The sequence below is a fragment of the Sinocyclocheilus anshuiensis genome, unplaced genomic scaffold, assembly GCF_001515605.1.
Source record: "Sinocyclocheilus anshuiensis isolate Anshui unplaced genomic scaffold, SAMN03320099.WGS_v1.1 scaffold169, whole genome shotgun sequence".
Lineage (NCBI taxonomy): Eukaryota > Metazoa > Chordata > Actinopteri > Cypriniformes > Cyprinidae > Sinocyclocheilus > Sinocyclocheilus anshuiensis.
In genome coordinates, this window is record NW_015539818.1 from 23,718 (window position 1) to 37,548 (window position 13,831).

The 13,831-nt window shown below is 43.9% G+C and overlaps 1 protein-coding gene and 2 non-coding genes across 3 annotated transcripts in view; all 3 read right to left on the reverse strand.

The window, feature by feature from the left end:
- Positions 1 to 1,099: 1,099 nt before the first annotated feature.
- On the reverse strand, positions 1,100 to 1,172 carry trnal-caa (transfer RNA leucine (anticodon CAA)). The gene has a single exon. It is a non-coding gene; the product is annotated as a tRNA-Leu (tRNA).
- Positions 1,173 to 1,358: 186 nt separating this feature from the next.
- Positions 1,359 to 1,430, reverse strand: trnap-ugg (transfer RNA proline (anticodon UGG)). Its single transcript has one exon. It is a non-coding gene; the product is annotated as a tRNA-Pro (tRNA).
- Positions 1,431 to 8,970: 7,540 nt separating this feature from the next.
- nckap1l (NCK associated protein 1 like) overlaps positions 8,971 to 13,831 on the reverse strand; it is a 27,861-nt gene continuing 23,000 nt past the window's right edge. The window contains exons 22-28 of the mRNA XM_016480139.1: positions 13,682 to 13,826; positions 11,752 to 11,832; positions 10,886 to 10,979; positions 10,677 to 10,793; positions 10,176 to 10,285; positions 9,629 to 9,718; positions 8,971 to 9,541 (exon numbers count right to left, since the gene is read on the reverse strand). Of these exons, the coding sequence (XP_016335625.1) occupies positions 9,425 to 9,541; positions 9,629 to 9,718; positions 10,176 to 10,285; positions 10,677 to 10,793; positions 10,886 to 10,979; positions 11,752 to 11,832; positions 13,682 to 13,826 (754 nt within the window). The 3' untranslated portion in view covers positions 8,971 to 9,424. The remainder of the gene's footprint in view (positions 9,542 to 9,628; positions 9,719 to 10,175; positions 10,286 to 10,676; positions 10,794 to 10,885; positions 10,980 to 11,751; positions 11,833 to 13,681; positions 13,827 to 13,831) is intronic.

The following is a 13,831-nucleotide window of genomic DNA, read 5'->3' on the forward strand; positions in this document are numbered from 1 at the left end:
CTATACAGACACAGTCTCTATAGTATGATATCTAGGTGAAAGAATCTCTATGTGTTGAGAATTAACTGATTTCTGTGACGTGAGGCGGCTAGCAGACAGTTGGTTTAGTTGGTTTGGTCTGTCTGCTTCCTGACCTGGGCCCCAGTTAGTCAAGTGCAAACTCTAAGACTATGTGCCATATTTCTAGACAGAAGAGCGGCACCACCCCAGGAGGGATGAAGACCATCTCTTTTCAACAGGTCAGGTCTGCCCAAAAAACTTGTCCAATTGTCTATGAAGTCAGCAAGGATGGATACTGCTCAAGAAAATAGGCACCAAAGACAGAGGGGGGCTCGTCCAGGATTTGAGCCCATGACCTCTCGCAGCCTAAGTGAGAATAATGACCCTAGAAGAACAAGCCACCACGTGCATGATTCTGGAGTCCCCTCCCAGCCATTTATTTCACCGTGCTTGATTTACGGATATTGCTCAAAAAAGAGACTCCGAAGTGGACTCCCCCGGGATTTGAACCAAGGACCTCTCACACCCTAAGTGAGAATCATACTCCTAGAACAACGAGCCATGGCTTGCATGAAACTGGAGTCCCCCTCAGCCATTTATTTCACCCTGCTTGATCTATGGATAATGTTAAAAAAAGAGGCTCCAAAGCAGGCTCGTCCAGGATTTGAAATAAAGACCTCTCACACCCTAAGCGAGAATCATACCCCTAGACCAATGAGCCTCTGGGACTACTGCAAAGGAGGCCGCCTGGCCACGTATTTCACTGTGCTCGATGCTTCAGTCGCTCAGACATCCTGCCTCTGTAGCTGGCAAGTGCAGAAAGAGGGCTCATGCAACTGGCCATTTTGTTCTAGAAGTGTTCTAGATTCTTTGGGCACACTCACCATGTCAGATTCATCACAGGTGCACGGTTAAAGGAGGCCACTGTAGCACTCCCTTTCAAGAGACGCTGCCACAGAGAAGGTTGTGACGTAGGCTCCTCTTTGCCAAGCACTGCCAGTCAAAAGCTGGCAGGTTCCACCAAGATTTGAACTCAGAGTGCTAACCATTTCACCATGGAACCAAGCAGCAGCTGTGTCTACTAACTAGTGCTCCGTTCTGCCAAAAGCAGGGATTGAACCTGGGACCTTTAGATCTTGAGTCTAACGCTCTCCCAACTGAGCTATTTCGGCCTTAGTGTACTAATCTGTAACCGACTGAGTGACCCACTCAACGCAACACGAGCAGTAGGTAAGAGACCAAGTAGAAGGACAAGACGTCGACGTTGAAAGACAAGTACCTAACAATGCAGTGCAATTGAGCCAAAGAAAGCAGGACGACAGCCTCTCCTCAAAAACAGCGGTTTCAAAGCTGCAGGTGGGCTTGTCCAGGATTTGAACCCGGGACCTCTCACACCCAAAGCGAGAATCATACCCCTAGACCAACGAGCCAGAGGATGCTACCGCAACTAGCAAATGCAAAATGGAGGCTCACAGGGTTGTGAAGCTTTCTGAGAAACTCCTTTCTGCCATACTTCCACTGGCTTGGGCTGCCTTCCCAAACCAATATTGAGAAAAATGTCAAGGCAAAGGACACGAGGCTCGAGTCAACTGCAGGTGGCTACCCTGCAGCGCAGCCCATCTGAGCCATTTCAGAAACTACACCTCATTGCAATGCAAGCACTCTAACCCAACGAGCTAAGTGGTCGACCAAGTTTAACTTGCAGAAGAGGAACAAAGAAGAACAGCGAGATGCGGGCTTGAATATGCGCAGAAGCAGCACTAGTCTTACTTGACGGAGGCTTGCGATCGGCCCAGAGAAATCAGCAAGGATGTATACTGCTCAAGAAAAGAGGCACGAGACTCCAAAGTGGGCTCGTCGGGGATTTGATCCCGGGACCTCTCACACCCTAAGTGAGAATCATACTCCTAGAACAACAAGCCATGGCATGCATGAAACTGGAGTCCCCCTCAGCCATTTATTTCACCGTCCTTGATCTATGGATAATGCTAAAAAAAAAGCTGCTCCAAAGCAGGCTCCAGGATTTGAAACAAGGGCCTCTCGCACCCTAAGCGAGAATCATACCCCTAGACCAACGAGCCACTGAAACTTCTGCAATGGAGGCCGCCTGGCCATGTATTTCACTGTGCTCGATGCTTCAGTTGCTCAGACATCCTGCCTGTGTAGCTGGCAAGTACAGAAAGAGGGCTCCTGCAACTGGGCGGATTTCTGAGAAACTCGATTTTGCAGTACCTGCACTAGCTTGGCCTGCCTTCGCAGTATAATGTTTATTAAAATGTCAACAACAAAATACATGAGCTTCTTTTTTTCTTTTTTCAAACCTTCTGTTTGCAGTTTAGAAATGACTCAGAAGTCATTTTGAACAATGCCGTGCAATTGAACCAAAGAAAGAAGGACGACAGCCGCTCCTCAAAAAGAGCAATTTCAAAGCTGCAGGAGGGCTCGTCCGGGGGAGCCATACCCCTAGACCAATGAGCCTAGGGATTTTACTATAGTGCTATAGGCTATGTGCTCTATAGCGAAAGAGGTGGGCAAAGGTAACCTGATGTAACTGTTTGCTTTTTTTTCTTTTAGCTTCTCCCAAACACCTTTATGTTCACGTTTTTTGCTTGCCATCACGAGCCCTCTCTCCTTTGCGTCAGTTTCGGTTTATTATAAGCAAAAATAGATTGCATTAGCGCCCCCTTTTGTCAGCCGTCAACGTCACTTATTTTGACACTTTTTCTTTGATGATGAACCAACGGCCGACAGCCGACGCCCCTAGACCAACGTGCCACTGGGCCTTTTGCAATGGAGGCCGCCTGGCCACGTATTTCACTGTGCTCGATGCTTCAGTCGTTCAGACATCCTGCCTCTGTAGCTGGCAAGTGCACAAAGGGGGCTCATGCAACTGGCCAGATTTCTGAGAAACTCGATTTTGCTGTACCTGCGCTAGCTTGGCCTGTCTTCACAGTATAATGTTGATTAAAATGTCAACAACAAAATACATGAGATTAATTAAATGGCAGAAAGCTACATTGCGGCACTGCCACACACATCATGCTGTTTTCGCTGAAGAGAAACTGTCTGAGGGCCTGTAAAGGCCTGTAGAGCTCCCTGCTCCCCTCTGCCGAAACCCGGGATTGAAACAGGGTCCTTTAGATCTTCAGTCGAACCACTAGATTTTAACAGAGATAGGAGGAGGCTGAGATTTTAATAGAGTCATGAGAGGAACATGCTGCTAAAGGAATTTTCAAGGAAATGTTTACCTGCAAGATCATGCTTATTGTGTTCTACCAAATATCTTTTGAATCCATTTTATTCTTTACAAATGTAGTGGGTCGAGAAGTGGGTATGATATCACTTATTAGTCACCTTGCCCCTTGTATGGTTCATCCAATTCTATGCCCTCCTGGAACGTGTAAAAGCAGAACGTTACGGCATTGCTGGGGGCCTGGGTACCGTTTGTGTCGTTCTGTCCGAGGACCTTCCCTTCCGGTTGGAGAATGTTTCCTTTGCTCCTGTGAAGTTGGACGTGGTGTTTGGCTAGTGGCTGCTGCCTTTTATGGCGGACTTCCCATAATTTATTCATCGATTGGTCACTGCTCATTATCTGCGTGGCTTCATGATGGATTCATAATTGTAGTACAATATCAAGGTAAAGGAAATCAGGGTAGCTTGGTTATCGCGCATTGAGTAGCTGGTGTGTTTGAATGTTTTCCCCCTTGCAGTCCTGTAGTGTGGCGTGGCGATGCTTCTTGTTGTTGCGTGATCGCTTTGTTAGATCAAATGCTGTGGCCGTAAACAGAAGGTATGTGAACTACGTTTTCTGATGTGTATTGTTTTTTTTTATATAGTTCATAGTGTAATCGTTTCATGATTTGATTTTTATGAGTAACTGGCATTTTAAATTTAAACTTGTGGGGCAACATTCGGATGCTGCTGTCTTGTCCGCACTATATCGTCTGGGCCTGCGCTACGTTTGGAGCCTGTCTTGTTCGTGTGTGTGCACGTTGCTTTGGCTGGAGTTCTTACGACTTGCATCCACCTTGTGTATGTGTGTGTGTGTGTGTGTGTCCATTTTGATTGTAGTTTATATTTTGTTGGTTTTGTTTTTTTGTTTGATTACAACTGCGTTTGTGTAAGTTATAATTTTTGTTCTAATTGTAATTATTTGATATTGTGTGATAAGTGAAGTTTAGTCTCACTTAATTGCCTTATGTGTTCGTTTTGTTTAATTAAAGTTTGGAAGTTTTCTTTATTTTGATTACTTATTTTGTTTTATTTATTCTTTTGAACTGTTTATTGAGAGTGGTTAGTCCTTTGTCTGTGGTCTTCCACTCTCTTTTGTTTCATTATTGAGTATATTTTGTGTTATTGTTAAGGAATTTGTTTTGTGATATTCAAAGTGTTATTTGAATTCTGATTTTTGTTACAGGAGCTGAGGTCCAGGGCGGGCAGTTAGCCAGTTCTTTATGCGGTGGAGGGTCCTTTGTCACTGAGTGTTGTGTGCTGTGGTTGATTTCACTGCGTGCCTGCGTGTGTGGTGAGATTTGTACATCTGGTGATACGATTTGTGATATTGTCAGGGTCGGGGATGAAGGGATGAGGCGATGACTCAATAGTGCAGAGTAATGGGCTTTTATTTATAAAATAAAACAAGGAGAATAAATAGAGAGCAAATGAGGAGGGTAACGAGGGAACACATGTGGGGCAAATTAACCAATAATCAGGTAACAAGATGGGTGGCGTCAAGACAATTGACATGAGAGCACATGGCACACAGGAAACAAAGACAAAAGCCAAGTGCTCACACAAAACAAACACAAGCACATGGCCAGCAAAACAATCACAAGCCATGTGCTTGAACAAAACAAGACACGAACACGCAGCTAATGAGAAAACTCATAAGCCGCGTGTTCACACAAGACAACAAGAAAAGCACGCGGCTGAACACAACCCGCGTGCTACACAATACACAGCACACGTGGACAGAAGAGCGCACGGCCGAGCGAACTCGAGACCGCACGCTCCCACAACAGACAGAACATGGAGCGCGAGTGTCCGGACCCTGACACGAAATTGAAACTCAACAAGACATGAGTGCCGGGATCTGAACATCACGTTCCAACATGAAACAGGACACGCAGACGAGAGATGAAAACAACTACACGACTGGAGTGTCAGTGCTCTGTCACAAAACCATGAATTATACTAGACCGAAGTGACAGAACCCTGACACTACCCCCCCTCAAAAGGGACACCACCTGGTGTCCCTAACGAGGAACACCAAAAACAAGACAGAAACATGACATGACAACACAAGACCAGAACAAATATGACAACACAAGACCGACACACAACAACAGACAACACAAAACAGGGGAATCAAAACACAGAGACAAAAAAAGAGGAGAGGGAGGGGAGCCCAGCCAGCCAGCCAACAGAAAAGCCCAGACAGTCATTAAAGGGACCAGGGAGGGGCGGGAGGGCTGAGCCAGGGAGGCTCAGGCAGTTCAGGAGTCCTGGCAGGAGGCTAGGGTGGAGCCAGAGGGATGAACCAGGGAGGCTCCGACAGTTGCGGAGTCCTGGCTGAAGGCCAGGGTGGGACCAGAGGGACGGACCAGGGAGGCTCCGGCAGTACAGGAACCCTGGTGGATGACCAGGGCGGGGCTGGTGGATCGAACCAGGCAGGCTCAAGCACCTCTGCAGTCCTGGCAGGAGGCCAGGGCGGAGCCGAAAAGACACAGAGCTTGAGTGGAGCCGGCAGGGCAAGGAACTTGGGCGGAGCCGGAAGAGCAAGGAGTCTGGAGGGAGCCGGCAGGGCAAGGAGCTTGGACAGGACAGGCAGATCAAACTCTGGCATAACTGGAATCAGGGTGATGAAGGGAAATACCATGAAGGTGACAGTCCCAAGGGCAGTTCTGCCAGTGTAGTGGGCATGGGTCTGACTGGCCTTCAGATTAGGCACAAGAGTCATTTTGAAGTAGTTCCAGGGCTTAGAAGTGAACTCTGGAGGCCCCGGGGCTGGAGCAGACTCTGGGACAGCCTCTGTGGTCATGACTGGGAAAACGTACTGCTCTGGGACGGCCTCCATGTCCGCAGAAGGCTCTGGCTGGCAGACTTGTCGATAGTCAGAGGAAGACGTGTGCATTTTCCAGGCACGCAAAACAGCCAAAACATAGAAGGTGAAGACAGCCCTCTTGGCCATGGCAGGACTGACTGGGAAAATGGGTGGCTCTGGAACAACCTTCAGGCCGGGAGCGGGCTCTGGAACGGCCTCTGGAGCACCAACAGGACTGGAGGAAGCCAGCTGAACAGTGTATGCAGCCCAGACACACATAACAGCGGCAACGTACAAGGAGAGGGCAGTCTCTTCAGCCGCAACAGGACCGACAGGAATAGTGGGCTGCTCAGGGACCACTTCCATGGCCATAACAGGGAGCTCTGGGACTACTACACTTGGGGGCTCTGGGACCACCGGCGTCAGGTCCTCCTGGACCCCCAGATTAGGGGAAGCGACAGGAGTCCTCCTTCTCCTGCGCTTGTGAGGGCGAGGAGGTGGCACGGACGTTACCACCTCTAGGGGTACTGCAGTATTTTCAGCCACCTCTGGGGGCGCTGCAGATTTCTCAGCTGCCTCCGGGAGTGCTGCAGCATCTTCAGCCACCACTGGGGGCACTGCAGCCTCATCAGGCGTTTCTAGGGGTGTTGCAGCAATATCAGGCGCCTCTGGGGGGTGCTGTGGCTTCTCTGGCCACCTCTGGGGGTGCTGCGGCAGGTTCAACCTCTACAGTAATGGGGGCAGATGAGGCGGACCTGTTCCTCCTCCTCCTCCATTGGCGGGTCATAGGAGGACTGGGGACTAGATAGTTTGTAAGGAGAATGGGAGGAGGGCCAAGAGGAGGAAGGCCACCCTCTTCTCCACGGTGGTAGACATACCCCACAAACTGCCAGAAGGACAGTGTCCCCAGCATTCCCATCTCCCAGGCATGGACGGGCTCATTAAGGCTGGTGTTAAAGATGTTCTTGAGCTCTGCATCACTGATGTTGAGTCCCTCCGCTACAAACAGGAACTGGTATGCAAAATCCTTCACACTGGCTCCCACTTGCCGAAGAGAAAGAAGCCTCCTGTGTTGAGCAGCTATCTGATGAGCGGATGGGCAGAGAGATGGGAACAGGAAGATGCCAATTGTTCTGCTGAGTCCTCTATTGGCCAGTTCGTTCTGTCAGGGTCGGGGATGAAGGGATGAGGCGAGGACTTAATAGTGCAGAGTAATGGGCTTTTATTAATAAAATAAAACAAAAACAACAACAAAAACTACCCCATGGGGGAAAAACAGGCTGGCAAGGTTAAAGATGTCCTTGAGCTCTGCATCACTGATGTTGAGTCCCTCCACTACAAACAGGAACTGGTATGCAAAATCCTTCACACTGGCTCCCACTTGCCGAAGAGAAAGAAGCCTCCTGTGTTGAGCAGCTATCTGATGAGCGGATGGGCAGAGAGATGGGAACAGGAAGATGCCAATTGTTCTGCTGAGTCCTCTATTGGCCAGTTCGTTCTGTCAGGGTCGGGGATGAAGGGATGAGGCGAGGACTTAATAGTGCAGAGTAATGGGCTTTTATTAATAAAATAAAACAAAAACAACAACAAAAACTACCCAGTGGGGGAAAAACAGGCTGGCATGACAAGGCAAGGCAAGGCAGGATCAGGACACATCTAGGGTGATACGATGACGAACTGGCCCGGGACTGCAAACACAAGGAGAATAAATAGAGAGCAAATGAGGAGGGTAACGAGGGAACACATGTGGGGCAAATTAACCAATAATCAGGTAACAAGATGGGTGGGGTCAAGACAATTGACATTCCGGCCCCCGACACGAAACCGAAACTCAACAAGACATGAGTGCCGGGATCTGAACACCACGCTCCAACATGAAACAGGACACGCAGACGAGAGCGCACGGCTCGAGCACTCTCGAAGCCGCGCGCTCACATGAAAACAACGACACGACGGGAGTGTCAGGGCTCTGTCACAAAACCATGAATTACACTAGACCGAAGTGACAGAACCCTGACAGATATAGGAGCCTTAGGCTCAGTTGCTGTCTTGCCTGCCTCTGGTAAACCTTGCCCTCCTGTTTATTGTACGCAAGTGTGTGTAGTGTTCATGTCATGCAGTCTTTTAGTTTTTATTACTGATTGCACTAATGGCGCTTTTCCACTGCGTGGTACGACTCGGCTCGGTACGGCTCAGTACGGCACGGCACGGTTCGGCTCTCGCTGGATCCGCTCCTCTGCTATCAACGAGAGGAACGTCTGTACTTCCGCAACAGACAACAAAACTTTTTGGTTGTTAAAAAAAAGGTGCGCTCGTTCAAAACAGTTGCGTTCGATCCTTCGCTGGCTGTGCTGATTTAAATCTAGCGGTTCTTTTGTGTTTGTGTCGCAAGTTCAGTGACGCAGGTAGTGACGATTCTCTTCGGCCAATCCGTGATCAGCAGAGTTTACACGTCACGTTTTGCTAACGGTACGGTTCACTTGGAACCCCAACCAAAGTGGTACTAAAAAATGTACCAGGTACCAGGTACTGTACCCAGTGGAAACCCCCCCAAAAGTGAACCGTATCGAGCCGTACCGTGCCGTACCGTGCCGTACCATGCAGTGGAAAAGCCCCATAAATAAAGTTTTGCATTTTTGATATCCACGTCTTGGGCCGTCTTTGCACTAGTGAACCTGTGTGCTCCTTTGTGGGTAATTGTTAGTTCCCTGGTAACAGGGTGGCGTAGTCTGCTACATTGAGATTGTTGAAATTTTCCCTTTACCATATCGCCACACAAATATCCTTTCAAATCTGTTCATGTAAATTACCACACTAGTATACGTGAACAACAACACAGACAAAAGCATATCTCTAGTTTTTTTTAATTTTTATTTAATGACATTTTCACTTTTATTTGAAATCACATTTTTGATCATTTCTAGAAAAAGCTTTAATTTAAATGCGTTTAAACAAATACAAATGTGCAATGTACAGCTCAGTCACACTCATTGTACAACACAGTCATTGTCTAGAAATTATTTTAGCATTATAGAGGGTTTTCTGCTTATATTCTGAGGCAACAAAGTAGATAAAACAAAATGTACAAATTATGGTTATCATTGAATTTGTATAATGCATCAGCTTGTGAGAATGATCTACTTGGAAATACAGTTATTAATCGTAATGAAAACTAGGTTAAATCTTAAATGATTAATATATTCAGCTGAATTCTCCTAACACCTTTCTATATATTGTTATTTCCCCCCAGTTTCAGCAGAGTCCACTGGAATCTATTTAAATACAGGCATCCACAATAAAAATTGAACCAGCTGAATATCATTTTAAATTCTTTAACTATGATAAATAAAAACAAAATCATGATTTCACATCCTCATAAGTTTAGCCCATAGTGTGGATGAAGGTCTTGTGCACCTCTCTGTAAGCATTTCTTAGGAGTACATATGGAAAACACATTTCCAGCATGTCTTGACTCAAGAACGGTGACTGCTCCACTATCTACAACCCAAAGAATACAAACGTAAGATTTGTATAATAAACTTTTTAAAATTCTAATAATTATATTACTCTCCAAAAGTTTATTACCATGTGTAGAAGGAGATAAACTGAATCTCTGTTCTTTATTTCCACTCGCTCCACATTCTGACCTAACTGCAGTAAGATAGATGATGCCACCTACAAGATGAGCGTAATCAGATATATTTGATAAAAGATTTTGGTAAGACTATACAATAAGGTCAGATTAATGATTAGTGCATTAACTAACACTAACTAACAATTATCAATATATTTGTTACAGTATTTACTAATCTTTGTTAACATTAGTTAATAAAAATACAAATGTGTTAGCCCAGGTCCTACTATTAATAATACTAATATTAACAACATTTCTTTTTAATAATGTATTGGTAAATGATGAAATTAACATTAACTGAGATTAACACATGCTTTAAAACAATTTTTAATTGTTGGTTCATGTTAACAAATATAGTTGACTAACATTAACAAATTGAACCTTATTGTGAAGCGTTACTAAGATTTTTAGTAAATGTTTGCTATTGATTTTTTTATGTCAGTGTATGGAATGTAAAATACTGAATTCTTGCTGTGCATTCAATGGTGTATCATTCACCTTCAGGAATTCTTGAAGCTGAGTCTGGATATTTTTTCTCTGGACAGTGAACATAGCTGCAGCAAGATGGTTAACTGCAGTTGCCAAGCAATGAATGTTGTTTTGGTGACCTGTTGAAAAACAAGTCAAGTTCATTTGAGTTTCAGAAATAGTTCAGCAAAATACATCTTAAAAGATTTGCATTTACGGTAAATATTGGGCTTGTATATGGTCTGTCAGAAAGCTATGATGAGGCTGGTTATGGTGAACAAAGCACTGATATTTTAGTAATACACAGAAAATTGGAGCTCATGTTATGCAAGGTTAAGTCTGTTTCCTTTTATATAAGTCAATATACATCAGTCATAAAGTTTTTGCTCCAGCTAAGCAAGTGAAGACGTTCTGGAGTTTATCTACATTCAGTGATAATCTGCTCCTTGCACTGTTTGTTTTTGTTAGCTTGTTATAAGACTGCTTTTGCATTGCCCCTTGTGCAACTCCTGCTCTTCTGCCCAACGTTACCTCCACGTTCTCGCCTGTAGAATGAGTTTGGATCCAGGCACAGGGTGGGTAAAGACACAGCTATAAAAACCAGCAGCAGGCAGGTGATTTTGAACTCCTCCTCAATGGATGAGTTGTCTGGCAAGGAGAATAATGAATAATATACTGGAAAAATTAGATTAACTAGAGATGTCGTTCCAGACAGGCAAACTTCTATATCGGGACTTCACCTGTCTGCATGTTTGCTATGGCTGAAACCAGCGCAGGGTCGATCTCACATGGCAAACCAGCTGCCGAAGCCATTTCATACACACCGAGTGTCACCTACACTTAAAAAAAAACTAAAAAAATAATCCAAAAATAGAAAAGTCTTGAGATGAGGTATTTCTTGTGATGGCGAAAAAAGCAACATGTAAATGTTAAATAAAAGCACTTAATTTGTCACACATTTCTGTCAAGTCAAATCACATTTATTTATGAAGTGCTTTATACAATACTCATAGTTTCAAAGCAGCTTCACAATAAACAGGAAACATTAATATTAATGTTGTAAAATTAATCAGTTATGAAACTTAACTATGAAACTTTAATTTCTGCTGTAATTTTTAATATTTGGCATGTTTGTGTGCTCCTGCCCTGTGTGGGTAATAAGCAGAGTGTATGCGCGTTGTGCACCCGCCTATAGGTGCATATTACTAACGCACTCTTTAAATAACGAAAAAACTACTGCGCCATTGACTTTAGACCAGGTTTTAGTTGGTCAATGGCGCAGTCTATTTCAGTTGCCTCAAAGTAGCAATGCACCAACAATGCGCCTGAACACACCTCGTTTTCAGACCAGCACACCCATGGGCACACAAATGGGCACAAATGCATTTGCTATTTAAACAACGTGGTGCAGGATATGAAAATGATAACTGCGTCAGGCTGAAACTAGCAAAAAACACTTGCGTCGTGCCTGGCGCCGCATTGCGCCAGGTGTATGATAGAGCCCACAAAGTTCAAAGTTTTGCGTTTACTCTTTCTCTCTTCCCTACAGACAGATACAAGCTAAATGAAGAAATGTTATTCCAGTAGCAGTGACTCAGTGATTTACCTTGATGTCACCGTCAGGGTAGATGAAGTCCTTTAGACATTTGATGGGTCTCATTAGAAACGGGCAGTGTCTGTCCATGATCTACAGATGGAAACGATCAGTAGACTTACGTCCTGTGCTCACTCATAAACCAGGCAGTACATTCTAACATGTAAAAACTGTTATGCATTTATTATGATTTACAGAGGGTAAAATATGTATTGGACACATCACCATTTTTCTCAGTAAAAATATTTCTAAAGGTGCTGTTGACATTAAATTTTCACCAGATGTTGGTAACAATCCAAGTAATCCATACATACAAAGAAAGCAAAGAAATTAAGTTCTGTGTAATAAAGTAGAATGAGACAGGGAAAAAGTACTGAACACATGAAGAAAGGGAGGTGCAAAAAGGCATGGAAAGCCAAGACACCAGCTGAAATCTATCAGTAATTAGAAAGCAATCCTGCCCCTTGTCGGTGGAAATAAATATTAGTTGGTTCAGTCCCAACTGATGGCCTAGAAAAAGGTGTCTCGTGACCAACGTGTCACACAAGGAACATTTCATGATGGGTGAAAGCAAATAGCTTTCTCAAGACCTTCGCAACCTTATTGTTGCAAAACATACTGATGGCATTGGTTACATGAGGATTTCTATACTTCTGAATGTTCCACTGAGCACTGTTGGGGCCATAATCTGGAAGTGGAAAGAACATCATTTCACCATAAACCGGCCACGACCAGGAGCTCCTCGCAAGATTTCTGACAGAGGAGTGAAAATAATTATCAGAAGAGTTGTCCAAGGGCCAAGGATCACTTGTGGAGAGTTTTAGAAAGACCTGGAATTAGCATGTACAATTGTTTCAAAGAAAATAATAAGTACAATAAGTAATGCACTCAACCGCTGTGGCCTGTATGCACACTCACCATGCAAGGCTGTATTGCTGAAGAAAAAACATGTTGAAACTCGTATAAATTTGCTGCTCAACATTTAGACAAGCCTGCTAAATACTGGGAGAATATAGTCTGGATAGATGAGACAAACATTGTACTCTTTGGATGCCATAATACACACCATGTTTGGAGGTCAAATGGCACTGCACATCACCCCAACACATCATTGTAGCACTGGCAAAATTCATATAATTAAAGGAAGGATGAATGGAAAAATGTACCGAGACATTTTTGATAAAAATCTGCTGCCATCTACCAGGATGATGAAGATGAAATGAGGGACATTCCAGCGAGACAATGATCCCAAACACACAGTCAAGGAAACTCTCATTTGGTTTTAGAGAAAGAAAGTAAAGCTGCTAGAATGGCCCAGCCAATCACCTGACTTGAATCCAATAGAAAGTCTATGGAAAGAACTAAAGTTTAGAGTTCATAGAAGAGGCCCATGGAACCTTCAAGATTTGAAGACTGTTTGTGTGGAAGAATGGGCCAGAATCACACCTGAGCAATGCATACGACTAGTTTCTCCATACAGGAGGCGTCTTGAAGCTGTCATTACCAACAAAGGCTTTTGTACGAAGTATTAAATAAATTTCAGTAAGCGTGTTCAATACTTTTCCCCTAGGTCATTCCATTTTATTACATAGAACTTAATTTCTGAACTTATTTGTATTGTTTTCTTTTGTATGTATGGATTACTTGGATTGTTACCAACATCTGGTGAAAATTTCATGTCAACAGCACCTTTAGAAATATATTTACTGAGAAAAATGGTGATGTGTTCGATATTTATTTTACCCACTGTATATACTATAAGATGCTACACATACAATGACAAATGCAGAGATAATTAGTGTACTTATTTAAAGCTTGAACATATATATATTGACATTTATTACAAGTATTACATTGCATATTATTGTAAGAATGTAGAAAACACTTGATCCAATGTGTTCCAATTCAACATTAATTATGAGACATAAATAGAGACATTCACCTCCTCGAGAGCATCTTGGATCATGAAGCGAAATGACAGAATCACACCAACAATGGTCATTTTCTTCAAAACATTCTCACTGCCTGATATAAATAAATAAATAAATAAATACATAAATACATAAATAAATATATATATATATAAACATAT